The 26,630-nt window shown below is 43.9% G+C and overlaps 1 protein-coding gene across 1 annotated transcript; it reads right to left on the bottom strand.

Annotated features, from left to right (window-relative positions):
* Window positions 1-13,131: 13,131 nt before the first annotated feature.
* Window positions 13,132-23,389, bottom strand: Six4 (SIX homeobox 4). The gene is given in 19 exon segments (XM_042055409.1): window positions 13,132-13,359; window positions 13,361-13,702; window positions 13,704-13,757; window positions 13,760-13,833; window positions 14,200-14,350; window positions 15,926-16,028; window positions 19,100-19,188; window positions 19,191-19,343; window positions 19,345-19,416; window positions 19,418-19,507; window positions 19,509-19,529; window positions 19,531-19,584; window positions 19,586-19,726; window positions 19,728-19,802; window positions 22,544-22,831; window positions 22,834-22,947; window positions 22,949-23,032; window positions 23,034-23,105; window positions 23,108-23,389. Coding segments are annotated over 19 exon segments (2,487 nt in total).
* Window positions 23,390-26,630: the final 3,241 nt, after the last annotated feature.

The following is a 26,630-nucleotide window of genomic DNA, read 5'->3' as shown; positions in this document are numbered from 1 at the left end:
TATAATTACCACTAACTTTCTTGAGACCACATCAAGAATTTTATTGTAGAGTTTAAGAGCCTAAGAAAAAGGAAACGAACTGGTTACCAGCTTCCAGCACACCATGGAATGATAAAATAACAAACAAACAAAAAACAGACAGTAGATGGGTAGATAGTTTCTGATTCCCTGCTACCACTAATTAAAAAGAAGACAAGGCTGCTTCCGGGCACTCCTGGAACAGATACTTACTGAGCGCCTGCTCCCTGCCAGGGATTATTCTAAACCTGGAGGAACCAGCGAGAAAACGAAGGGACCTGACAGAGGGCTACACTCTGGAGCACTAGTGACAGAGCGGGCTCTTGTTCTGATGGACTGCAGCACAACCGTTAAGGGCATAAAAACACATGGGCAGTTAAGTGTGGTGGCGTGAGCCTGTCACCCCAAACACTCAGGAAACCATGGCAAGAGGATCAGGAATTCAAGGGCTAAGAAGTGTGTGTGTGTGTGTGTGTGTGTGTGAGAGAGAGAGAGAGAGAGAGAGAGAGAGGAGAGAGAGAGAAGAGAGAGAGAGAGAGAACACATAATGTGTAATTCCATTTATATGAGGTACCTTTCTAGAACAGTCAAGATCATAATATGTAAAATGGTACTGGGGCAGGGGGAAGGGGACCAGCAATATATGATGCAAAGGATATACATCATATATATAGGGTTGGTGGGGTTAGGGATGGGACAGAGCGGGAGAGTAATGAAAGAGATAATTTGATGGGGTTGTGCATTTTGGCATTAGGGAGAAAACTGGTGCAAGAGAAAGTCCTAGGAATCCACAAGGATGACCCCAGCTAAGACTTCTAGCAATAGTGGAGAGGGTTCTCCTGTAAACAGATTGGCGACTATCCTAATCGTCACCAGAGAGCCTTCATTCAGTAATTGATGGAAGCAGATGCAGAGATCCACAGCCAAGCCCTGGGCGGAGCTCCTGGAGTCCAGTTGAAGAGAGGGCGGAGGTATTGTAGGAGCCAGTGGGGGCAAGAGCTTGATAGGGAACTCACAGAGACAGCTAACCTGAGCTCGTGGGAGCTGAGGGACTCCGGACAGACCCTATGGAGCCTTCAAGGCCCCGTATGTGGACCGAGGCCCTCTGTATATGGATGACAGTTGTGTGGCTTGATCTGTTTTGGGGGTCTCTAGCAGTGGAATCAGGACCAGTCCCTGGAGCATGAGTTGGCTCTTTGGAACCTATTCCTCATGCGGGGCTACCTCGCCCAATCTTGATGTAGGGGAGGAGCCTGGTCCTGCCTCAACTTGAAACGCCAGGCTTTGTTGACTCCCATTGGAGGCCTGCCCCTTTCTAAACAGAGGAGGCGTGGCTGAGGAGAGGGGTAGACCGGAGGTGGAGGGAGGGAATGAGAGGAGAGAAGTGAGGGGAAACTGGTTGGTATGTAAATGAATGAAAAAAAATAATAAAAAATAAAATAAAACTTAAAAAGGTGCTGGGGCAGGGCAACAGTAATACATGGTGTAAAAGATATGCCCTGGCTTTGAGCTATAGACCAGCATATTTCCAACTCTTAAACTGGTTTGTTGTGTTTTTGAGATGGTGTCTTACACTGTAGCCCACAATGGCCTGGAACTCACTATGTAGCCCATTCCTCTCAAACTTGTAGCAATCCTCTTGCCTCTGGTTCCTGGGTGCCTGAACTACAGGTATGAACCATGCCTGGTTAAATTGTATATACTTTTGAAAATTTATTTATTTTATTTTACATATATGAGGGTTTTGCTTGCGTGTATTTATATGTGTCATGTGCCTGCCAGTCACATAGTATGTTTCATGTTATATTATTTTATTACAATTAAAAATAAAGAGGACCAGGTAATCTGTTTCAATGATGTACAGATGTGTATATATATAATGTATATATATATATACACACATTTATTTATTTATTTCATGCGTGTACATGTGTGCGTGCATGTGCCAAAATATGATAGTGGAATATCTCTATAATTTCCCAACATAACTTTAATACTGAAATACTAGCTGATTTGTATGACGAGTAGCCAGGTGGTGGTGGCACATGCCTTTAATCCCAGCACTCAAAAGGCAGAGACAGACAGATCTCTGAATTCAAGGCCAGCCTGATCTACAGAGCGAGATCCAGAATGGCCAGAGCTGTTACACAGAAAATCTTGTCTCAAACCCCCCCACCCCAGAAAGAAATATGCAGCAAGTATATTCCGCTGTGGGTTGGTGGCTCATTGCACACTTTCACCGAAAGTAATGAATTAGAGCCTAACAAAAGAGAGCACTTTCTCTAATCTTCCTTTTCTTCAGGACTTGAAATAGTCATTAATAAGGTGTCTAGTGGTGTATACAAATGTGACTAATACACACATGGAATTAGCTAATCAAACAGTGAAGGCAAACTCAGGCAGGACTCGTCGACCATCAGGCCAGGCCAAAGCAAACAGAGGTATTTTGCACTGTAAGTTAAGGGCTAATAAACAGACTTCACCAGTTCAAGAGAGGCAGAGAAATACGGAGACACGGGTCAAGAAAGGAACTTTGTTCCAAAATCAAGCCACCAGATAGGGTTGGGATAAGATCAGTGTCTAAGTTTTGAAGAAACCAGAGAGTGAGGCGCAGGGTGTTAGAAAGCAATATTTTATTATCAGGCTAGTTAGGGCTAAACGAGCTCAATTCCAGGTTCTAACTAGCAGGCAGATGTGACTGATTTTCCCATTCACTAGATGGTGTGTGAGGAAGTAGTTCAGGGATACCACTCACGGGCCAGAGGAAAAAGAGGAGGTTCTGGTTTTCACTTTCCCACGCCTCCACTATGATTGTAGCTAAAATATGTTCACTGGAAAGTCTGATGGACAGTTTCTATTGTGTGTGTGTTGGTGGTGTGTATGTTGTATGCAGACCTGTGTGTGCAGGTGCTTGCCAGGGGAGAACTTTGGGTGTTAGTCCCTCCTTACTCCCTTGCTAAAGGGTCTCTCCTAGAACCTGGAGCTTGTTGGCATAAGCCATCTCACTCCAAAGGGTATGACCACATCTAACTCTTTAAAAAATATTTCTATTATGAACTGAGTGAGGTGGCACAGATCTTTAATCCCAGTACTTGAGAGACAGAGGCAGGAGGATCTCTGAGTTTGAGGTCAGCCTGGTCTACATACAGAGTTTCAGAAGAGCCAGGGCTATACAGAGAAACTGTCTTCAAAAGCCAAAAAAAAAATGTGTGTGTATCATTATTATTATTTATCTATTTATGTGTATGTGTCCAAGGAGATACGACAGATGTCAGGTCCCCTGGAGCTTGAGTCATAGGTAGTTGTGACCTGCCTGATGTAGATGGTTGGACGTCAACTCGGGTTCTAAGAAACAATAAACATTCTTAACCCACTGAGCCCTCTCTCTAGCTACATGACTTTGGTACATGCTTGGTCAGTGAGTGTTCTTTCCTGCTGAGCATCTTGCTAGCCTGACATTTTTGATGACTAAGCCCCTGTTTCCTAGGTACCTTATTGCTACATGCCTCTGCGCTACCTGTCCACTGGGTGCTGCTATCCTCTTTTAAAAACCTGCACCCTGGCCCATGGCACCTTGGCCAACCACATTATCCCTACCTAGTCTATGCACTGTGACTGGGTCACAATTGGAATGTGATTACAAATGGACAGATGAGAACACACAAGAACTTGGAAAGGTCCTGAGTTATCTGCTCAGCATCAGAGGAAATGAATGAATGAATGAATGAATGAGCAGATAAAATGGGCTGATGAAAACATTTTACTGGGGTTGTTATAGTGGACGCTCCCAGCCTCTTTAAACTATTTAAACAATGGGGAACATCTCTCTTTTTCTCCTTTTCTTTCACTGGGTAATGTTACATTTCTGGTTTTTGAACCAAGGGCTTCCTGTATACACGCATTCTCCCACCGAGCTACAGTCCTATCCCAATTCTTTGTTTTTCTGTGTAAAACTAGAATATGTGTCTCTAGCAGCTGCTGGTAACAGGGACATATAGAGAAGACAGACACTGGCCCCAACTCAGGGAGGAGGCCCAAGGAGGGATGGATTGAGACCCTGGTGCCAGTCATTTATAGCAACTAATTAATGAATGTATACACCCATATTAGTTTAAAAAAACAACAACAATAAAAAACAAAAACAAAGGACTGGGAGGTGAAATTCTGTTGATAAAATTTTTTTCTTGAGTGCATTAAGCCCTAGGTTCTGTCCCTACCACAAAAAAAAAAAAAAAAAAAAAAAAAAAACCCTGGATGTTGTAATACATGTGTGCACCCCAGCACTCAGAAGGTAGAAGCAGGAGGGTCATCCTTAACCAGCCTGGAATATATAGTAAGACCCTATATTTAAAAAAAAAAAAAAAAACCAAATCAAACAAAACAAACAAGAGAAAAATATTTTTTGTATTCTCTAATTTTCTTTTTAAAACTTTCATTGAGTGTGTGTGTATATGTGTGTGTGCGTTGTGCAAAAATATTTCCTAATTTCCAACAATTTTTTTAAAATATTTTATTTATTATGTATACAATATTCTGTCTGCATGTATGCCTGCAGGCCAGAAGAGGGCATGAGACCTCATTACAGATGGTTGTGAGCCACCATGTGGTTGCTGGGAATTGAACTCAGTACCTTTGGAAGAGCAGGCAATGCTCTTAACCTCTGAGCCATCTCTCCAGCCCTCCAACAATTTTTTTGAGTGGTCCTGGGAATTGAACCTAAGGCTTCAGACATGTTGGGGAAGTATGTTGTTGGGACCCAGCAAGGTGGCTGTACTGGTAAATACATTTGCCATGCAAGCTTCATGGCTTGAGTTTGAGTTCCTGAACCATATGGTGGAAGGAGAGAAGGGACTTTTTACACACACACACACACACACACACCACCCCACTTGTGTGCATATGCATGCACAAATAAAATGTAAAATATTTTAAACTATGTTATTTTAACTATGTAACTTTCATTTGCTGTTCTTGCCTTTGGCTTTGGGGATTGATTCTAGGGCTAAAAGCATGGCAGCAGACACTTTACACATCTGGAACTATGTGGGCTCCAGAAGAGGAGAGAAGTAAGTCCTGGACATTGTCCTCTGACCTCTGTACACTAAGGCCTACACACACATACACACACACACACACACACACACACACACACACACACACTACTCAACTGTTTTGAAAGATAGATAGAGAGCAGGATGGAGGGAAGGGGATGAATCAAAGAACCCTTGTTTTCCTACAGCAATTTTATGCTTTAATTATTGGTAGTGACTTATCTTTTCAACACAGGAATCTGCTGGGATTTTGCTAGGCTCTGGGTGGGAGAAACTACACTGTTGTTTTCAGAAGATCCACAAACTTAGATTCTGCTGCTTGCCCTTGATACCCCGTAGGAAGTGGAGCACACAGAGAAGGAAGAGGGCAAAGTGGCTTTCTCCATGCTCCCCCATTTACCGGTCCTTTCATAAATTCTTTCGGTAAATGGGACCACTCCAGTCTGCTTCAGTACTCAGAAAGGGCATGTAGATTCTGCCCAGGTAGAGTGTTGGTCTCATCATACCTTAAAAGGCTAAATGCCAACACCAGATGACCACATAGAGTGTTTGGGGCAGAAGGGTAGTGCCCAAGAAAAGGCAGCCCCATTAAGTGGCTAGAAGGGCAGGAGGGGGATGAGTTGAAAACCAGACCTGCTTAGCCTAACTGTGTACCTTGACTATTTCATCTCAAGGAGTCACAGATTGTTGATCTCACAGCAATCGTTTAATTTAATAATTTTATTTTAAATATATTTATGTTTTTTGTATCTGTGTGTTTGCCTGAGTGTTCATATGTCCCCCATGTGCATACAGGAGCCTGTGCAGGTCAGAAGAGGGCATCAGATTCTCTGAAACTGCAGACAGAACTTCCAGATGGTTGGAGCTGCCATCTGGGTGCTGAGAATTCAACCCAGGTCCTCTGGAAGAACAGGCAATGGTCTCAGCCATTGAGCCACCTCTCCAGTCCCTGATCATTCTGTTTTAAATCTGTTGCCCTTGGCCACTGTGCATTTTCATTCTGGGATTGGTTTGACTGTCAATTCTGCTGTGTGTGCTTTAATATATATATATATTAAAACTGCATAGATCTAAAGCAGTTTCAAAATAGTTGATGCTTAGCACAAAGCAATGGAGCCAAGAGAGGTGAAGTCCTAGGGAAGTGGGAATTCACATTCTCTGATGGTTTCTGTAGGTGTCTGCTCAGGTCGGCTACTACGGGTAGAGCTACAGGAAACATTTTTGGAAAGTGTGTACCTATACTTAAGTATCAAGAGCTCTTCTGGGCTATTTTGAGATATTGGCCTAAGATGACTCAGTAAGAGCACTCTTTTTGGCTAATGTGCCTCGTGTCTGTCAGATAAGGCATCGTCTGTCATCTGGAACCCAGCCTCAAACTTGGATGTGAGTGGAAAAAAAAAATTCTCTGAAACAGCAAGGGAAACAATTACCATAAAACCACCCACTAATGCTGGAAGGTTCAAAGAACCACTCAGACGCTATCCCTAAAGTATTGATTGGCTTTTGAGTTTTTGTTTTTTGTTTTTTTTTTTTTTTTGTTTTTTTTTTTTTGGTTTTTCGAGACAGGGTTTCTCTGTAGCTTTGGAGCCTGTCCTGGAACTAGCTCTTGTAGACCAGGCTGGTCTCGAACTCACAGGGCTTTTGAGTTTTAAATGGTGATAAGGGCCCCCCGATGGGATGTGCCTCTGTGGTGTTAGCATATGGCAAGGCTTTGGCACTGTCCCTAACACTGGGGGTAGGGGTGGTGGTTGGATAGATATCATATTTAAACGACATGGTTCCTAATCTATATCAGTAAAATGGCTTTAAAAGATGATGGAAATGCAGGCATACCTTAATTTTAGAATGTTCTCAATCTCTAAAAAGAAGAAGAAAACAGAAAAGAAAGGAAGAGACAAATCTCTGTTTGATCTCAGAAAAGGTCCTTTGTCATTTTACATAGGAGGGAGGGGTGTGAGGCCATGCTGTCCCAGGAGGGAGCCGGTGCCATTCAGAGATTCCTGAGATGGCCTGTGTAAGGAATCTGCTGCTTCTAAGAAACACGTCCATGTGGACTTTGGGCAATGTATGCACCCAGTTTAAGCGATATTTCTTAGATAACAGCATCGTCGAGGCTTTTAGTTGGGTTGTGTCTCTAGTTCTGAATGTTCCATCAAGTGAGAACCAGATACTGGGAGACCAGGTAGACTCAGCTGCAGTAGGGGAAATGATAACCCTGGAAACAACAGTGGGAAACCCTAGCAAGGGAGAAGAAATTAACATGAGGGGCCATAAAAAGGCAGACTCTGAGACTGGAAGACTCCGCAGAGCGCTTTCCGGCTTGTAAAGGCTTGGGCTTATCTCGCGCTGAAACACAACCGCAAGGCTTTGGGAGGGACGCGGACACTGTGGAGATAGCCATAGAACTCTGAACCCACCAGCCGTCATTTCTGGAGACAGAGTGGCTTTGGCTTGCCTCAGTAGAGTACCTGGATGGAGGACACACCATTCTGGAGACCTTTGCGGGCAGATGGCCCTCCCTGCTGTTCCAGGGCTCCTGACTATTTCCTGTCAGCTCAGAACAACTGGGCAATCAGTTTCCCAGTTCCTGCCTTTTGTCCTCCTTAAGTTCATTTTCCAGAGTAGCCACACTGACATTTTAAAAGCCACCAATGTCTTATCAGACTCAAATCCAAAGTATCTGGCTCTACCTTTGATGTGGCCCCTGCGCCTCTGAGGTGACCCGCCATATGATGCATAAAGTTAACACTGCAATTGAGACCTGCTTCTCTCTTAGGGACTTTAAACCTGCTGGCTGACCCTTGTTTGGGGCACTCATATTTTCGTTCTGAATCATATCATTTAAGCATCACTGCAGAAATGGTTCAGACCTTTCTTGTCCAACCTGTCTCCCACCCAGCCACTCCCCACTTAGAACTCCGTCACTCTCAGTTAACTCTCATGGTATTAACCTTCATGTGCGCAAACGTGTCTCGTTTATATGCTGCCAAGGTGCCCTGGGAGGAGATGTGCAAGGGCAGATTGCCAAATATATTATTTCTTATGGGATCCTGGGAAAGCAGGATGGAAAACCAGGTAGCCAAAGGCTTTGAATTTCTGTTGAATTTTATGAGATTTGCTATTTTCTGAGGAGCCGCAATCATAGTTGGAGCAGGGTAACGACCTTTCAAATGTCTTACAAAACTCATTTGGTTAAAAAATTATGAAATGTAATCACTTCACTGCTGGTTAACTGGTTTAACTACCACCTCGAGCACTGCCAAGGAGCTGGACGGCATGAATGCCGTCTAGACATTCTCCCGACACTGACTTGATGGCTTTAACTAGATGTGTGAAAGAATTCTACAGTTAGTTCCCAATCTGGTTTTTAAACATCTCCTGTGCTGGTGTAGAAGAATCAAATTCAGAACTCCTTTAATTATAAAATTAGGACGAAGCTAGGTTAATGCTCAATCTTCTCCACTCGACAGAAATGCAGTTCTGGCCAAACCTATTTGTCAAACTGGGGTATAATCACAACGTGGCTAACAACAGTGCCCTAGGGGTGAGCAACACAGCTTAAATTTTAATCAGTGAGTAAGAGATCTTTGTCTCTTTCCATGTACTCCCGTTGAGTACCTACTGTGTGCTGTATTCCGGGTTCAACTCTTGGGAGATAGAAACGAGTAAGGCATATTGCCTGCCTCTAAGGACAAACGCTACGGTTTAGGTTTGAGTGTGCAGTACAGCTAAGTGAACTACGTAATTCTATACAACGACCAGCACAACAAAAAAAATAAAAATAAAAAATAAAAAAATAGCCGGGCAGTGGTGGCACACGCCTTTAATCCCAGCACTCGGGAGGCAGAGGCAGGCGGATCTCTGTGAGTTCGAGACCAGCCTGGTCTACAAAAGCTAGTTCCAGGACAGGTTCCAAAGCAACAGAGAAACCCTGTCTCGAAAAGCCAAAAAAATAAAAAAATAAAAACAAAGACCAACGCAGATTGCCTCTCTAAAATCACTCCAGTTGGCCTTCTAAGCTTTTGCCACCTGAAATAGTCAGTGTTTTCTCACTCTTCCGTGTCTAGGAAGACATGAATCAAAGTTACTTCCAGCTTCTTGTCTACCGAGATGGGCTACTCACAGTTTAAAGAACAGTATCAACACAAAGTATGTATAAATATAAAGTTTATTTAGCATAGTGTTTAGAAAAATAAGTTCACATCATTTCAGAAAACAAATAAAACACTTAATTGTCCAGGCATAACCCCCATTACAGTACAACATACAGACTTTAGATCTCTTTGGTTGGGTAATTAAGCACAGAAATGTTCTGGGACATGCTGTGTGCCATCACCTAACAGTGCAGTAGAGGCTTTGCTCCTCATCCATGGTATACATTTCTTGTTACTAGGAGGTTGCTCTTACATGTAAGGCACAGTACAAAACACACTATTGAGTACTAACAACATGGCCTTGCTATCTATAGTACAGTACATGCAACAAAAAAATGGCTACGTTTTTTTGAGAAACGCCTGAAAACCACGGGAGGTCACGATGCTGATATAAATTTTGATTAATAAGAATATATGGTGGTAATATTTAACTAAATTGAATGTATCAATTAGACACAAAATAACCATTCAGTTCTATCATCTAAGTTTTAGGAAGACTTTGAAACAGCACTTGTAAAATGCAATTATTTTCCCCACGGATTTCCTGAATTATTTTCAATGAGATGATCTGTCAAACATTGAAAGAATTGAAGGACCTTGTGGTTATGTACTAATGCACACATAATGAGATGTAGCAACGGTTAGGCCTGCTTCAGCACATGCCCAATAATCCAACTTTAACGATGCAGGAGTAACAGGGGTACATACAGAGAGACTTAAGGTCAGTGTGCAATTCAACTATGGATTTTTTTTATAAAAAGAAAATCTATGACTATAACATCTACTTGCCTTTCACGACACAAGAACGGCACCCAAACACAATACAAGTCCAGTTCTTACTATAATGTACACGAGATAGTTACGCAGTGGCAACACAGGTGCTTTTGCTGTTTGAGCAGTAAAACTGCACCTCTTTTGAAAGCTAGACCAACCTGTCTACTAGACGTAACTAAGAGCTGAATGCCAATTCTGGCTATAGAGTGCATAGATAGGCTGACGCCAAAAAATCCCACAGCCAGCAGCAGGGGTTGAGATTTAAAGGGAGTTATTACCCCTATTCTGATTCCTCTCTCCATGAATCTTTAGAGGGTAATTTGCAGCATCTTCAAGCACTGTTATGTAAAAAGGACTATTCTGCCACATGAACCTCCAAGGGTTCCTGAGCTAGCCCTTGGTATTGAAGAAGAAGAAAAAAAAAAACCCAAAACCAAAGTCAGATGCAATTCTGTGAAAGGAGATCACGGGGTTTATCTTATCCCATTCACATATACACAGGCTACATACCAACTGGCCCTTCGTTTACTGAAAGAGCAGAAAAGAACAGTAAGTTCTTATATTGTGCACTGGTTCTTACCTGGTGGTTGCATAGCTACCTGGAGTAACTGTAGGGTTAGAAGTTCAATGTGTTGGAATATGAGTACATTTCCTAGGTAGGTATTTAGTTTTGTGCTATCTTTTCTTTTTCTTAGGGAGAAAGAGAAGAAGAACTCGGAATAAAAGAGACACTCCTGTCAGATATATGAAAGTTTTCCATCACACATGCACACACACAAACACACATACACATACACACACACACCACACACACACACACACACCCCTCATATAACTTTTTGACTTTCCCACTTCCCTTACCAGACAGGTATTCTAAAATAACTAGCTTTTGATATCTGCAGCAGTCTAGTAGAAAATACCATTTTTTATGTAAACTATACTGCAGACCATATAGCTAATCATAATAATATGGATCAGCACAACAACTGGGGAGGGGAATGGGGACAACCAAACTGTGGCAATAAAGTAGTGGCAGAGTAGAAGACCGTGCTAAATCAACTGGATTTGTTTAAACAAAAAACTCCAAGACAATAACCTCTGGCCAGAAATCATGTACTTCAAGAATTGAGGGACATTCACCAATTTCACATAAAACAGGACTTAAGTTTTTATCAAAAACGATGGCAAGGAATTCTTCATAGGGCTCTTCAATCTAAGCTGAAAGTTCTCTTCATAATAACAGCAAATGCTAAGCATTTGGTGACCTTTTACTCAACAGGCTCAGATAAGGAGCATGTTGGAAATCAAGCGACTCTTCCTCTTTCCCCATCTTGAGAAAAACAAGGTGTGGTGTTATCTTTATGCTTGCCAATTTAAAGTCCCTGGGAGGGTGGGTGGCACACACTTTTAATCCCAGCACTTGGGAGGCAGAGACAGGCAGATCTCTGTGAGTTCAAGGCCCAATCTGGTCTAGGAAGTGAGTTCCAGGACAAGCCAGGGATACACAGAGAAACCCTGTCCTTAACCCCGCCAAACCCGAAACAAACAAAACAAACAAACAAACAAACTGAAATTCACCATTGAGGAGATCACTTTCTTAAATCTGAGATGCTCCATATTAATGACATGAAGGCATGAAGGCATTTGAATGGATATATCTTGGGGTCAGAGTCCTGCTAAAAAACGTTTAAAACACAGTTGACAGCATCGTACAAGGGAATATCCTACGGAAACCCAAAGAACTTGCTTGTAATGGAGACGTGATGAAAGAGGACAGGCAGCAGTCACATGTCATAGTGTACCAACCGGTTCAAAACACCAAGAACGCAGCCTCAACGAGACCAAATTGTGCTAGATGCACCTTAAGTATCCTTTGTTTACTCTAAAATGTTGTTTCCATAACCTGCAGAATTGATGTTTCATAGTCCTTCCATACCTTTTTTTGACTTTCATCACTGTAATGAAAAGCATCAAACCTAATTGTTGATCCATTTGCATGACAAACATTACACATGACATCCACTGAACCCTAAGTCCTCTGCATATAATGGGGTTCTGCGGTAAACTTAACCCTGTTTGACGGTGCAGAGGAGCCATCAACACTTTTGCTGACACTTCTGTACCTTACTGCTAATAAAAAGGCCACAAGGTAAAAAAGGCACATAGGAGTCTATATAAAACATATTTAAATGAATCAAAGCTTCTAAAGAAAGAAGGGCATGACGAGAAGTACCAAAATTCCAGTATTGGGGGTTAAAAGTTCCTGTTTCAGTGTTAACATTGACCTTAAGAGACTCTGGATAAAAATCACAAAAATAAAACTTGGTTGAAAACAAAGCTGTTCCTGCTATTCCTGCTCAAACAATAAATATAAATTAAACAGTAAGAAAACATTTTTTTTAGTTCATAGCGCCTGAAGACTAAGAGAGTCATACAAGGTATAAATAAAAATTCATTGTACTTGCTCAAATTCTGCATGTAGAACTGGCATATTTACATTCATACCCAAGTTGTGTCAGAGTTTAGTGGCGTTTTGAACTTTCTCTGCCACATTTAAACTATTAGCAGTCACACTAGGAAACACGTAGAGACCAAAACCAAGTCTTTTCCCCGAATGCTGAAAATGCTGAACGTGTGTACGGACACACACATGCACACATATATAAGCTACTTAATTTGAAAAATATACCCTTATAATAATCCGGAGTACCGTTATTTCTTAGCCATCTCAATGCCCAGGGAGGAAAAGTAAACAAAAACCAAGTGCATTGCTTCTATTATTTAAGTGTCTAAGTTAGGTGTACACACGTAAAAGTTAGAATACTATCACGTTCCATTCCAGCCTTAGACTTATATGGCTGACTAAATGCTTTATGATGGTTTGATACGCTTCTCCTGCTGCCTTGCCGCCATGTATTTCAAAGCCAACGTGACGGGAACAGAAAGGCTTCAGCCATCCACCCCTGTACATTTAACTATGATCTTCATGCAGACCGATCCAAATATATTTGCTCGCACAAGTAGAGCGCATTCCTCTAAACGAGTAAAGGTTCCCCATCTTCAGGGCTTCACAGAGGAAAAAAAAGATTGCTGCTGATGAAGGAGAAAAGGGGTATGTGCGTAGTGAATCAGGCTTATAAGTCTTGCATATCTTCGTCCAACTGGACGGTTTGGAGCTTGGCCAGCTCTTTCTTGTCCGTTCCCAGCTCTTCACAGACAGTTTCAACCATGCCATCCAGGACATACTTGGATTTGGAGTCCAACATCATTAAGTTGTTTGTTGTTTTGTTCTCAGAATTTTGTAAGAAATTCTCTTTCATGTTAGCTACCGACTGCAGGACCAAGCGATGTTCTCTGACAAAAATCCTGGTGTACTGCTGGCGAGGAATGACTCACGGGCTCTTCGGGGGCAGGAACAATTTCCCCCAGGGCAGCCTGAGTCATGGGGACCGACAATAGGTCTTGACCGGTAATAAGGGAACAGTTCTGAAGGGTTGCATAGTTAGTGTTGCTGACAGAGGTCACAGTAGATTTGCTTGCCACAGGTGCAGACATTGGCCGGCTCTCAGCAAGGTCAGGGTTTAGCTCAGTGGGATTTAGTAGTGTAGGGGGAGACAGGGAAAAACTGTGAGCTGGGGACACATTAACCAGCGAAGAGCCTAGGGGATGGAGGCCACTCCCAGAGATATCCTCAGAGGACAGGCTTTGCGTTTACTTGTGTATTGTGATTGACAGGCATAAGCCGGAGAAAAACCAAAACCAGGCCTCTTCCTATCCTTCCTGTTTCACAGCTCCTACAGTCTGGCCTGAATTAGGAACAGTGTAGGACCACTGCACTGGGGGGCCAAAGAGGGCTCAGGAAAAAGTTTGCCATGCTGGGACGGTGGTGGACTCACTTGGTAAAACGTGCTTCCAGCTGAAGTGCTTGAAAATTTACTGAAATGTTACCTAGGGGAAAAAGTACCGGGGGGGGAGTTGGCAGGGGTTAATTGTAAATACTAACAGAAAGGAAAAACAAAACAACCAGTTACTCCTGTAACACACATGATTCTTCCTTAGGTTATTAAGGTTAACGTATGGGAATAAGGTGAAATAATACTATACAATGTAAATAGTTGAGTTCCAGCTTGGGAACTGTTAGCTGTCGAGTCCCAGGCTCAGAATTCAGGCTAGCTTTCTCTCTCTCTCTCTCTCTCTCTCACTCTCTCTGTCTCTCTCTCTAATCTGGCTCATCCCATTACTACCCCTCTCTCTCCTCTTTCGTTTGCACTCCGTCCTCTCCGTCTCCTCATCTTCTCTCTCTTCCATTCTCCTCTCTCTTCTTCCATCATCTCTCTTCTCCATTTTGCAGGGCTGGGAATTAAACTGAGACTTCTACACACTGGGCAAAAAATTCTGCCGGATTATCTGTATGTGTTAATTCAACCATGCAATTAATCGTAATAACAAATGAAAGAAGAGTAATGTGGAGGCCTGGGATAGAGTCAGCACGGTGTAGGCCTTGGTTCAGTGCTCAGCATCACCAAAAATTGAAAATTAAAGCTACCAATCAAAACAGCAAGCATGTGGGAGCTGGGGCAGAAGACTAAATTTGAGCCCAGCTTGAGTTTAAAGGAAAAGAAATGAAAAAAGAAGGAGGAGGAGGAGGAGGAGGAAGAGGAGGAGGAGGAGGAGGAGGAGGAGGAGGAGGAAGAGGAGGAGGAGGAAGAAAGAGGATGAATTCTTAAATCTTATCCAAGATCTGGTGTATTTGTCGAGTTTCTGGCTCTTTACCACCTCTGAATTAGTTGGTAGTGATCAATAGAACTTCCAATTAGAACAAGAGACTACAGGTACACAATGAAATGTTTTTGTTAGGCCTGCTCATTTACTGACATAGATGTACATGAGAATATGAAAAATACCACATAAAGTGAGCTTCTCTGGAACTTACACGTTCACCACATCAACCCTGCACAAACAAGTCACGGAGTTTCACCAAACCACTGAAAAACCACCAATAGAGCAGTCTCCAGGCAACAGACCCTCAAGGTCCCCCTACCCTGTTGTGCTCGCCCTCAATTTTCAGTGTTGTAGTGATGGGAAGAATTAATGGCAGCATCGTTCTCAAATACAGAAGGACATAAAGGAGTAGAATTAACGCCTCTTTAAAAAGGTGCGTGTCTTTGAGGTTCTCAGTCTACGGTCTTTAGAGACTAGAAGAGACTAGAAACACAAAACAGATGATCAATGAGGAACTTGGGACAGTGCAGACCCCACGTCTCCCTCAAACAAGACCTCCTTTGAGTCTTTACAAAGTGAAAACAATAACAATCAGATGACCCAGGTCCCCAGATCTTACCAGATCTTACAAGATATTACTAGCTGATTACCAGATCTTACCAGATCTTACCAGCACAGGAAAGGTGAATTTGGGGAGAGTTCTGGGGAAGAGAATTAGGATGGGTTGACTTATCTACCCTGCTCTTGAACTGGAGGTTAATTGCCCTCTTACAAGTGCAGAAAACAAGCCAATATAAAGTTAAGTAATTCAGTTAACATTGACCTTCTCAATTAACGAGTAACTGGGATCGTAGGTTCTACCCATGCTACCCAGTGCCATAGGGCCATGTATATGTCTTCCAAACATTTTCAAGCGCCTTATGTAAGCAAAGGAGTGTCTTTACAGGAGAAAAAGAGAGAGAAAACACTGTATTTGAACTCCTTTAATAAAAATGTCAACTACTAGTTTGTAAGTACCATCACAGAAAGGCTGTTAAGGACAAAAAGCTTCTGTGTACTCTTGGGGCTGTTCTCTAACATAAATGTGTTTTTTAGCCATACAAATGAACAGACTGCTTCTATTTTAAACCTCTTGGCTTCACATGTGTTTTAAAAGTAGTGCAGCTTCCAAAATTGTGAGGGGGGGAAGCCACAGTCAATACTCACTTTGCTTTGGGTGTCAGTGAAACTGTTTACTAGCAGACATAAGCACAAAATTACTGTTTTGGCAGAGTCATAAATAACAACATATGCAGCATTTCCCCAATAGCTATTCAACACAGTAGACTAATAATACTCTGGACACATAAAAGACTTGAACATATATAATGAAGGGAAAAAACAGATACATTCCAAGGGATGATTTGGTTTTCTTTTTTCAGTATCGGGAATTGAACCCAAGGTTCACACATAAAACATGATTTTGTTGCTGTTGTTTTAAGACAGGGTCTCTCTATGAGGTCCTGGCTGCCCTAGAACTCACTAAGTAAACCAAGTTGACCTCGACACAGAGATCTGCCTGCCTCTGCTTCCTAAGTGCTAAGCTTAAGGGAGACATGTACCACCATGCCTGGCTAAATCATGAATTTTCATACAATTAATTAGTTAATTTTGTTTTGTTTTGTTTTTTTTGAGCCTCTGCCTCCCGAGGGCTGGGATGATTGCAGGCGTGTGCCACCACTGCCAGGCGCTAAAAGCCTAATTTTACTTACTTACTTACTTACTTATTTATTAGGCTTATTTATTTATTTTTAATATTTATTTAGTTATTTATTATGTAATATTCTGTCTGGTGTATGCCTGCAGGCCAGAAGAGGGCACCAAGACCTCATTACAGATGGTTGTGATGCCACCATGTGGTTGCTGGGAATTGAACTCAGGACCTTTGGAAGAGCAGGCAATGCTCCTTAACCTCTGAGCCATCTCTCCAGCCCCCGACTTATTTATTTATTATGTATACAATATTCTCACTCTTCTGCAAGGCAGAAGAGGGCACAGATCTCATTCCAGATGGTTGTGAGCCACCATGTGGTTGCTGGGAATTAAACTCAGGACCTTTGGAAGAGCAGGCGGTGCTCTTAACCACTGAGCCATCTCTCCAGCCCTAAAACCTAATTTTAAAAAAACAGCTGCAGCTGAGTTACAAATTAAACAAGGAATTTAAAAATCAGCACAAAAGGTGAACTTAAAAATCCCAGGTACAAAGTATAATCTTACAACAATGCTGAAAAAAACAAAAAAATTCTTTTTTGTAAAATGAATATATATATTTATTTAATATATATTTAATATAGTATATATATATATATATATATAATATATTAATATATATATATATAATATGATATAAAATCTGCTTTTCCATGTAACTGCCAATATAGTTTTCTCTGCTATCTAGGAAGACAGAACTGTTTCTGGACATTTTTTAAAGAATATTTAGTGTAAGTTTGACTTGATTTGGTCTGGTATTTTGTTTGGAGACAGACTCTTACTCTGCAACCTAGCTTGGTTTGAAACTCACTATGTAGGCCTTGAACCCCCAATCCTCCAGCTTCAGTCTCCCAAATGTTGGGATCACAGGCATTTACAACCATTCCCTATCTTTGCATGCTTCTTCTTCTTCTTCGTCTTTCTTCTGTACTTCTTCTTTCTTCTTCTTCGGTCTTCTTCTTCTGCTTGCCTTCGTCTCCTTCTTCCTCTTTCTACTTCTGTTGTTTCTTTTAAAATAAAGTTTCAAATTCCCAAAATGCTTTACTGCAAATGTAATATATGTAATATACCACTACTACAAAGAAACGTTGCCCTACTGGAATCATCTGGTTAAACTTAAGCTTTCAATTCTCCCAGAGAGTCAATGGTTGACAGCCCTGTCATTTGATCTTAGCTATTTTAACTGACAATGCTATCCTTATTCCTAGTAAATATCCCATTTAAAACATATAGATTGATGGGCATTACAGGGTGATGGTGCACACCTTTAATCTCAGAACTTTGAGGGCAGAGGCAGGCAGATTTCAAGAGAATCCTGTCTTGAAAAAGTAAGAAAAAAAGTAGAAAACAACACCCCCAAAGCTAGCTATTTCTTCATAATACTCTTATATGATAGCACCTTTCTTGATTACAGACGAAAAACATTATTGTATTTCTCCTCTGCCAACAAATATATTCTATTTCCTGTGCAACTTCGCTGTTTTTAAAAATGCTACAAACTGCTTGGAAATTTCATAAAGAAAGAAAATGGGTGAGAGTCATAAATTATTGTAAGGCAAGCTCTCTGACTTTCCCCAGACATTTGTCTTTTGTTCCTACGTTGGATAGTGACTGGAGTTAGCTCTTTGTACAATCTAGGGCAATGAACATCCAAGGAGTATGTCACAGGACAATGGTAGCTTACTTAAAGAGAGATAAATATATGGAATGAAACGTCTAACCATTTTCCTTTAATGTCTCCAATAAGTTGAAGTAGAGTATAGTTATGGTAAGCAAGAGTTGTATAAAAATTGACCATGCTTCAGAAGGTAAGCTTTGGTAAAAATCTGGGCTTTCGGCTTGCTTATAGGAAGGTAAACATGATCACCACCTTCCACTCCTCAGAGCTGGAGACTGTAAACTCCCAATGCCCAAGTCTAACCTGTTTCCTGTTCCTATACAGAGAAAAACGATGAGGAATCAAGGTTTTATTCATGTTCCTGAAGAACTAATGCTCCAGCCTCAGACTTATTTCCTTTCTCTTTACAGACTTTGGTTAGTAAAGCCACAAATACGCAATGACACAGTTGTTTTCATAAACATAAACCCACAAAGCTTGAGAAATGAACATATATCTAGGGCAACAGAAAATCACATATTCTTCTAAATTCCTTTCAGGTCTTTTGAGGTTTTAGTTTTAATTATAGGGAGAACACAAGGCAAACAGGAACAGATTCTGCCTTTCAGTTTATCTTTTAAAACATTTTCTGGTCAAATAAATAACTGCTTGACTAATTTCATGTTCCTAGCAATTTGATTAATTTTAATTTTAAAATGTCAAGTACTGGGTTAGTTCATAAGCACTGATTGACTTATCATATTCCTGTAAGTGTACAGTTGGCAAGATCTGCTATAAACTGTACTTTTCCATTCTGCTTGGGGAAATTAAACTCCATCCTCAGGATGTAAGAAAAGCAGGAAAGCTGAATAGTAGTTAGGCAACTGGGAATCAATCAAGGCTATTCTGTAACAGTGTAAACCAATGAAGAATCTGAAAAAGAACACCAATCTATACCTTTCACTAAATGCGTCATTTATAGCAGCTGACCAACACATGACCTGGTCCATTATGGTACCAAATGAGGCTTTTACCTTGTGAAGCTGCTACCCGAGACAGGAGGCAGCTGCAGCGGAGAGAATCCAAGGCTCCCATTAAGGAACTGGCCGTTTGCTCCCGGAATTAGGGATCTGGGACAATGCCGTACTGGTTAATTTGCACTGGTGTAGTAAAAGTCACCACAGAGCCCCCATCCTGGGAGGCCACTGTCTGGACGCCTTCTCTTTTCACCTCAGTGCAGGGTATCAGCCCTGGGAATGACACGGGGGCGCTAGGGCTGGTAGGAGCTGGTGGCGGCTGAGTTCACAGCAGAACTCTGGAGGACTTTGAATTCCTTCACATCCTGGGAGGTAGGACCCCAGGATGTCCGTCATGGCTACGCCATTGCTCACAATGTTTGAAGACATTTTTGGTGGGTTCAGTGATACTGTCTGTGTATTTCCCCACATTCAGTCCATTAAGGAGTAACTCCATTGTGTCCCTGAATAAAAGAATTGCCATTAAGGAAGACAGGTGAAGTAACTTGCAGGTACCAAGCTTCCATTCAACAAAACTCCAGAAAGAGCTTAGTTGATATCTTAGCATTTCCAATTGTTGCATGTATATACTGGCTCTATGTGGCTGGAAAGGCTGAGGTTGGTGACGGCGTCAGATGCACCCGAAAAGTGGGTGAGGAGACAAATCCTCGTGTCCCTTGCTGGATTCGTCTTCAGTGCTGGGGTTGCCATCTGATTCACTGTTCAGAGAGAGAGGACATTTGAAGGTCAAGGGGATGACAATCTGTATAGTTTGTAAAATGGTCCTTCAAAACCATCCAAGGTGCTGTTTAAGCAAGCAGAACTGTTTACCTGCTGGCCCTGATGAAACTAGAAGTTGTAAGCAAATTCTGCCCAACCAGACAACGAGAAGATGATTTCAGATCCGAAAATTGTTTATAATAAATTCAGAGAAAGACCAGAGGGTTGGGATAACGCAAAATTCAATTAAAATAACTTATTACTGCGTTTTCATTCTTATAGAATCCATGTGTGCTACTATCCAACTCTTAAAGTTATAGAAACAACTCATTAAAGGATGTGTTTTCCCTGTTTAGGTGAGCCAGCCCCTTTCTAAAAACCCTTTCAGATGGTATCGTTTGAAGACAGATGGAATTGCCAAAGGAGCTGGAGGTGTGAGGTGTCCAGTTTTATTTGCCATCTAGTTAATAAGAGACCATTTTCTCACCTACTCCCAAACTTTGCTCCACCAGACTGATATATCTCATTCAATAAAGTGGTTGCCCTTGTAGGAAAGGCACTTGCAACCTAAGGACTAGCACAGTTGCCTTTGAATCCAAAGGAAGCCATAGGGACTATTTAACACACACCATCCAGTGCCCTGGTGAGGTGGGGAGGGAAAAGGTGAGCATCAATCAGAGGTCTTGTTAACTCTCAGATGCCTTCCCAGACTATTCGGGTCCTTCTATTGCAGAATCCTGGGCTTAAGGGAAATACCAAGTTCAGGTCAGGGAGGATGGGGGAGTTTTCCTCAATTGGTTTGAGTCTAGGTGGGGCCGAACAGAAGCAGTTGGGAAGCGTGGAGGGACTTGGTCCAGCAGAGGATCCACCATTCCAGTGTGATAGGTTCCCTTTCAAGCTGAGGGGAGGGGATTACCCGGGCTTTGGGCCTACGGGGCCAGAGTGCAGAAAGCACTTTGATTTATGAGCTGAGGCTGAGCAGCCGTCGCCATTGGTGAGGGTGACTCACCAGGGGTGCGGGTGGAGGTAGATCCGGAGAGGGGCCTATACCAGGCAATAGGGGCTGGGGGTTGAGGGTGTGGAGTTAATGGGGAGGAGGGTAAAAGTCAGCAGTGCATGGCTCAGGATGTGTGTGTGTGTATGTGTGTGTGTGTATGTGTGTGTGTCCCTGTCCTGGGAAACTGGGCCGGCTCCATAGCAAGGTTACAGGACAGCTGGCCTACATGTGGCACGGGCTCGTACCCAGTCCCCTGGCCTAGCAGATTTCTGTTGGTGTGTCTGCAGAGCACTCCGGGATAGATAGCGTTGCCTAACCAGTGCTCCCTTCCATGGGTCACCCCCTCTCTCAAGACCGAGGAAGGGATGCTCACAGGTCGCAGGGCTTGTTTTGTTTATGGTTACTGGGAGCCAGAGCTAGGACTGCACAGTGTGTCTCTCTCCTGCCTGGGCCAGCTGTGGGCCTCCAGGCTCCACCCGGACTCCGGAGCAAAGCAGCGAGGGCGGGCTGATGCCGGTTTCTGGAATGCGCAGGGTGATCACCTTCACCTGGCCCAGGCGGGCTGGCTCCCCGGATCCTTGGTTCCTTCCCACAGTAGAACATTTGAACTGCGTTTGGATTCCTGTTCCTCTCCAATTCCCTCAGGGCGGGAGACACCATCCTGACTTTAACCGGTCCAACAATACACACACGCACAGAAACACACAAATACGCAACACACCCCACCCAGGGGCTGACTTGAGAGACATACAAAGCGAGTGTGGTGGTGGGGGAATGCATTTTCTACTAAATAACGGGGAGAAAACACAACAAAGTCAAACCAGATAGAGTGGGGGGGGGGGGCTGAAGGAGGACTGAGGTGAATAGCTCCCCCACTTCTTTTCCTGCTGTCCACCTTTAGTGTCAGATTGTCGCCTATCCCCCAACTGCCCCATCAAGAGGGAATCTTGCTGTGTTAGGGGGGCTCAAGAAACTGCCCTTCAGGCCTGCCACCTCTGAAGCACTGTAACCCGATCCGAACTTGTTCAGAATCAGGTTTCAAAACACCGCAGGGACGAGCTACACCGGCACCCCACGCTGCCCAGGCGCGATGGGAACCGCGTCGGCCAGGGTGAATGATTAACTCTGTCATATTAAAGCCTCGACCGTCCCAGACCCCATCTGGGCCACTAGTCTCCACTAACGCTCCTATTCCTTCCAGAGCGGCCCTAGTGACCCTCCAGGGCGAGCCAGGGACTCAGACGAATCCTGGGTATCCTGGAGCGTGTGCCGCACTCCGGGCTCTGAGTGAGCCAAAGACCTTGGCCGGCTCCGGCAGCCCTGCGGGCCCGAAGCCGCGGTGAGAGCAGTCTTGCCGTCGTGCACACACGCTCACTAAGAGAAAACCAAGGAGAGAGTGGCCAACTTCAAAGGCAGCAGGATGGGGGTGGGTAAGCCGGGGCAGCAGTGGCCCAGCCGGAGGTGGGGGCGGGGACTGAGACCTAGGCGGGCGACCAGAAACTTCTGGGGGCAGGAGGGGGAGGGTTAGGAGGGAGGATCCCCACCCCCGCTCGTTGCCACCAGGTCGTCCCCCTCCCAGTAGGGAAGCGAGGTGGGGTGGGGGGGGGCGGGGAGAGGTGGGCAGACGGACCGGGCTGGTGGGAAGGTAAGCGCATGTTTGCGAGCGCTTTGGAGGAAAAGAAAGCTGGGAAGGGGTGGGGGTTGGGGGGAAGGAAGGGGGTGGAGGAGGAAAGTTGGCGCTCACCTTTGGACTGGGTCTCGGAGGGATTCCGGTCGCGCTGCCGCCGGTTCTTGAACCAGTTGCTGACCTGGGTGAGAGAGAGGCCGGTGATCTTGGCTAGGTGCCGCTTCTCGGCGGGCGAGGGGGTAGCGATTCTGTTTTTAGAGCTCCTGAGCGCGTTGCGCGACTTCTCCTTGAAACAATACACGTCTCCTCGCCTCGTCCCAGATGGTGCGGGGCAAGGGGAATTTCTGCGCAGCCGGTATTTGTCCACGGCGCCCAGCGGCCGGCCGCGCGCTCTCTCGGCCTCGGTGGTAGGCGCGCCTTGTACCAGAGCTGCTGCAGCAGCGGATGGTTGGCCGACTCGAAGCTGGGGCTCTCGAGGATGCTGTACAACTCAGGGTAGATGCCCTGGTGGAAGGCCACGAGGCGCTCGCGCCTTCAGCAGGCTCTCGTTGCCACGTAGCAGGTCGCTCTGGGGCAGGGACCACAGGAACCGGGCCAGGCGGTCCAAGGTTGCCCCCCTGCTGCAACGCCTCGCACACACAGGCGACGTGGTCCGGCGAGAAGGCCAGCGGGGGCCTGCGCGGGCGGCTGTGTGCTGGTGCCTGCCCAGAAGTTCCGAGTGGAGTTGTACCTGATCTGCCGCTCCGGCTGCCGCTGTCCCTTCCTCCCGGCTTACCCTGGAGGCAGCCGCGGCGTCCCCCGGCTCCAGAGGGAAAGGGGCTGGAGCCGGGGGCTCAGCCCAGCCGCCCGCGCCCCCCGCCACTTCTCGGTGCGCCTCCTGTCCTTCCGAGGCGCTTTCCATCCCATTCTCCCTGCTTGATATCCGCCGCACTTGCAATCTGCCCGGTGGGGAGGAAGAGGACATTTTTTTTGTTGTTTATTTTCCTCCCTCCCTCACTCCCTCGCACTCTTTTCCTCTTTCTTTCCCCCTCTCTTACTCCTCCTTCTTCGTCTCCCCCCCCCCCCCCCCCTCCGGAAAGCCCACTCCCTCCCTCCCGGTTTCGGCTGGATCTGGCCGATCAGGTTTCCCCCCAGGCCACGCAGTCACCATTAAGATAGCTGCTAGAGCAAGTAGTGTAAACGGATAGCTGCTTTCTGCTGTTCCCCCAACGTGACTCCTCCGGTTGCTGCATACTATATGGCACTGGCCGCCGGGCTGGCCCGGCCGCGCCACCCCATTGGCTATTTCGCATTCAGAGGGAGGAGGAGACACTGTTTCTATCCCTGTCGATCACCCGCCTCCCACTCCACCCCTTGCCTTTCCCTCTCTCCCTGACCCCCGGGCACCTATACCTGCCGGAAAACACCGACATTCTTTTATGGCCCTGCTTTTGAATGGGCAGTCACCTAGTGTCGCCTGAAAACTGGACAGCTCTTTCAAAGAAAGACCCTGTGACTCCCAAGGGAATATTAATCGTGTGCCCTTACTGTCTGGACAGCTAAATTTTTAACAAAGAGACCACCCCCAGGATGCAGACGACAAAACTTCAGAGACTAATTCCGAAAGTTTCCCAGCAGCTCACGCCTCTCCCTCCCCTACTTTGGGATGTCTTCATTAAGGATGTGTAATTCAAAAGTGTCAAGAACACTACCAAGGAATGTTCTCAGAGTGAAGCATTGGTAGTAATGGAAATTCCGGAGGGGGAGAAAGTGCTCCAACAACCTTGAAATAAGCAGTGTGTGTAGCTCACTGAGATGACAAAAGCAAGAAACATTAAAAAAAAAAAAAAGAAAAAGAAAGAAAGAAAGGAAGGAAGAAGAAAGAAGGGAAGGAAGAAAAAAAAGGACAGGAAGAAATGAAAAAGACAGAAAGAAAAAGATGTTACCAGAAGGTCTGGAACCCCTAACTGAGATGCACCTGATACAAATAAACATAAAATGAAACTGGAAGTTTATCCTGGTTAAGTAGTGTGAAAGAGAACTAAGCTTTAAGTTATAATGTCTTCAAACACTAGTAGAAACACTTCAAATATGTGCACCAGTAGGTCTTCCCTCAACCAATGTGGTGCTAGGATGGATAAATAGTTTCTCATTGAAGGTCTGGGAAGAACACCATCTCTCTATGCAGACATCTTGGAGGTCAGCACAGGATCATAGCCCTTGCCATACACAGACAAATGGAAGACTGGTCTCAGGGTTTGAGGCTGAAGTATGAGGTCTTAACTCAGAAAGGGATGAGCCTGTCTCTATCTCTGTGGCTACTTTGGGTCAGTTGGGTTTGTCTGTGGCTGCTGCTTCTCAAATGCCTTCTCCCTAACCTCTACTTTCAGGGTGGCCTTGTATCGTTTCTGCTTCCCAGTTGGTCAATAACTGCCTGCTTCAGCATATTGTAAGGCAGCTGTTTGGGTCACCTGCTGTCATATCAGTTTGGTGAGGTTTTCAGTTTTTGCTACCAGGCTGCATTTTGTTGCTGGTCAGCCAAGATATTTGATACAGAACCTAATTTTTCTACTTAAGTATTGATTGTGTGTATGTGTGTGTATTATTTGTGTGTGTATGTATGTATGTATGCATGTGTGTGTGCATGCACATGCCAGCCATGACACATGTTGTAGAGGTCAGGGGACAAATTTTGGGAGTTGGTTCTCTGATTTTCTTCTTCCACCTTATGAATTCTGGGGTCTGAACTCAGGTGGTCAGGCATTGGCAAGTGCCTTTACCATTTCAGCCATCTCACCAGCTCTCTCTCTCTCTCTCTCTATCCCTTTTTTCATCTGTCTTTCTTTTGTTTTTCTTTCTTTCTTCCTTTTTTCTTTCTCTCTTTCTTTCAGAACCACTATTCTAATGTGACGAAAGCAGAATTGATGTCTTTGGTAGAAAACTATCATGTTCAGGATAATATCTGGGTTTCAAAATTTTTTAAAAAAACCTTCTTGCACTTAAATATATACTTTTTATTTTGGAATAATTTTGATTTACTGTAAAGTCACAAAATAGTAAAGAGAGCATTCCTACTTAGCTTTCACATACTTGCTCTTAATACTGACACCTTCTAGGGATACATTTGTGTGAGAAATTAACATTTGCATTTACATAATATAAATTAATTTTAGATTTCATTATTTGGAGTTCATTTATCTTACTAGTACTTTCTGTTTTGCAGCCTAATCTTGGTAGCCATATTGCACTTGGTTTTTTTTAATTTTAAAAGGATACTTATCAGAGCAAAATAGCGAAGAAGCAGTGTGGTTTTGTGGAAAAGATACATATTTAAGGGTCAGCTAGCTAGACTTGGGTTTAGTCCTGGCTCTTCCATTTATTTCAATATAAAAAAGTAGAGGTTATGGTAATTATCAAATAAGTTGTTTCAAAAAGAACTTGATACATAATTAATCTTCTGTAAATAATTGCTATCTTCCTACTGTTTCTCTGGCCATCTTATGGCATCTTAGAAGTTAGCTTTAGAATTATTACCTATCAAATATAGTGTGTGACCTAGGAAAGAACATATTTGGCTTTTGCTTGTCTTCTGTATATTGTCTCTAGTATGACTAGGTTATACATAAGCACCGGTGGCCTTGTCAGGTCTATAATTGATGGAGGCAGGTCTTCTATCAATCTGTTGATTGCATTGCTTAATTAATAAAGAAAACTGCTTGGCCTAATAGGTTAGAACATAGGTGGGTGGAGTAGACAGAACAGAAAGAAGGAAGTGAGGTAGATGGCTCAGACAATTGCCCTGCCTCTGCAACCAGATGCGATGAAGCTCCAGCCCAAGATGGACGTACGCTAGAAACTTCCCGGTAAGACACTGCTCATGGTGTTACATATATTATTAGATATGGGTTAGTCAAGATGTGAATAAGAGGCTGAAAATAATGGGCCAGGCAGTGTTTAAAAGAATACAATTTGTGTGTTGTTATTTTGGGGCATAAGCTAGCCGGTGGCCGGGAGCAGGGCGGCAGGAAACCGGCTCGCAGCTCCTCACTACATATAATAGTGTATCTCTGGAAACCATGGACCTTGGGGCCTGAATGATTCCATTTCTAGGAGATATAAGGAGTCCTGCTACAGAATTCTGCTTTATATATCAGTTAGAGGAGAAGGTGCTTCTAGGACCAGGAATTGCAGTCATTAGGTTTCTTGAGCAGGTTGAGTTTCAGAGC

This window comes from Arvicola amphibius, chromosome 7, assembly GCF_903992535.2.
Source record: "Arvicola amphibius chromosome 7, mArvAmp1.2, whole genome shotgun sequence".
Lineage (NCBI taxonomy): Eukaryota > Metazoa > Chordata > Mammalia > Rodentia > Cricetidae > Arvicola > Arvicola amphibius.
The sequence above is the reverse complement of the archived record's forward strand: the minus strand, read 5'-3'. Positions and strand labels throughout refer to the sequence as shown.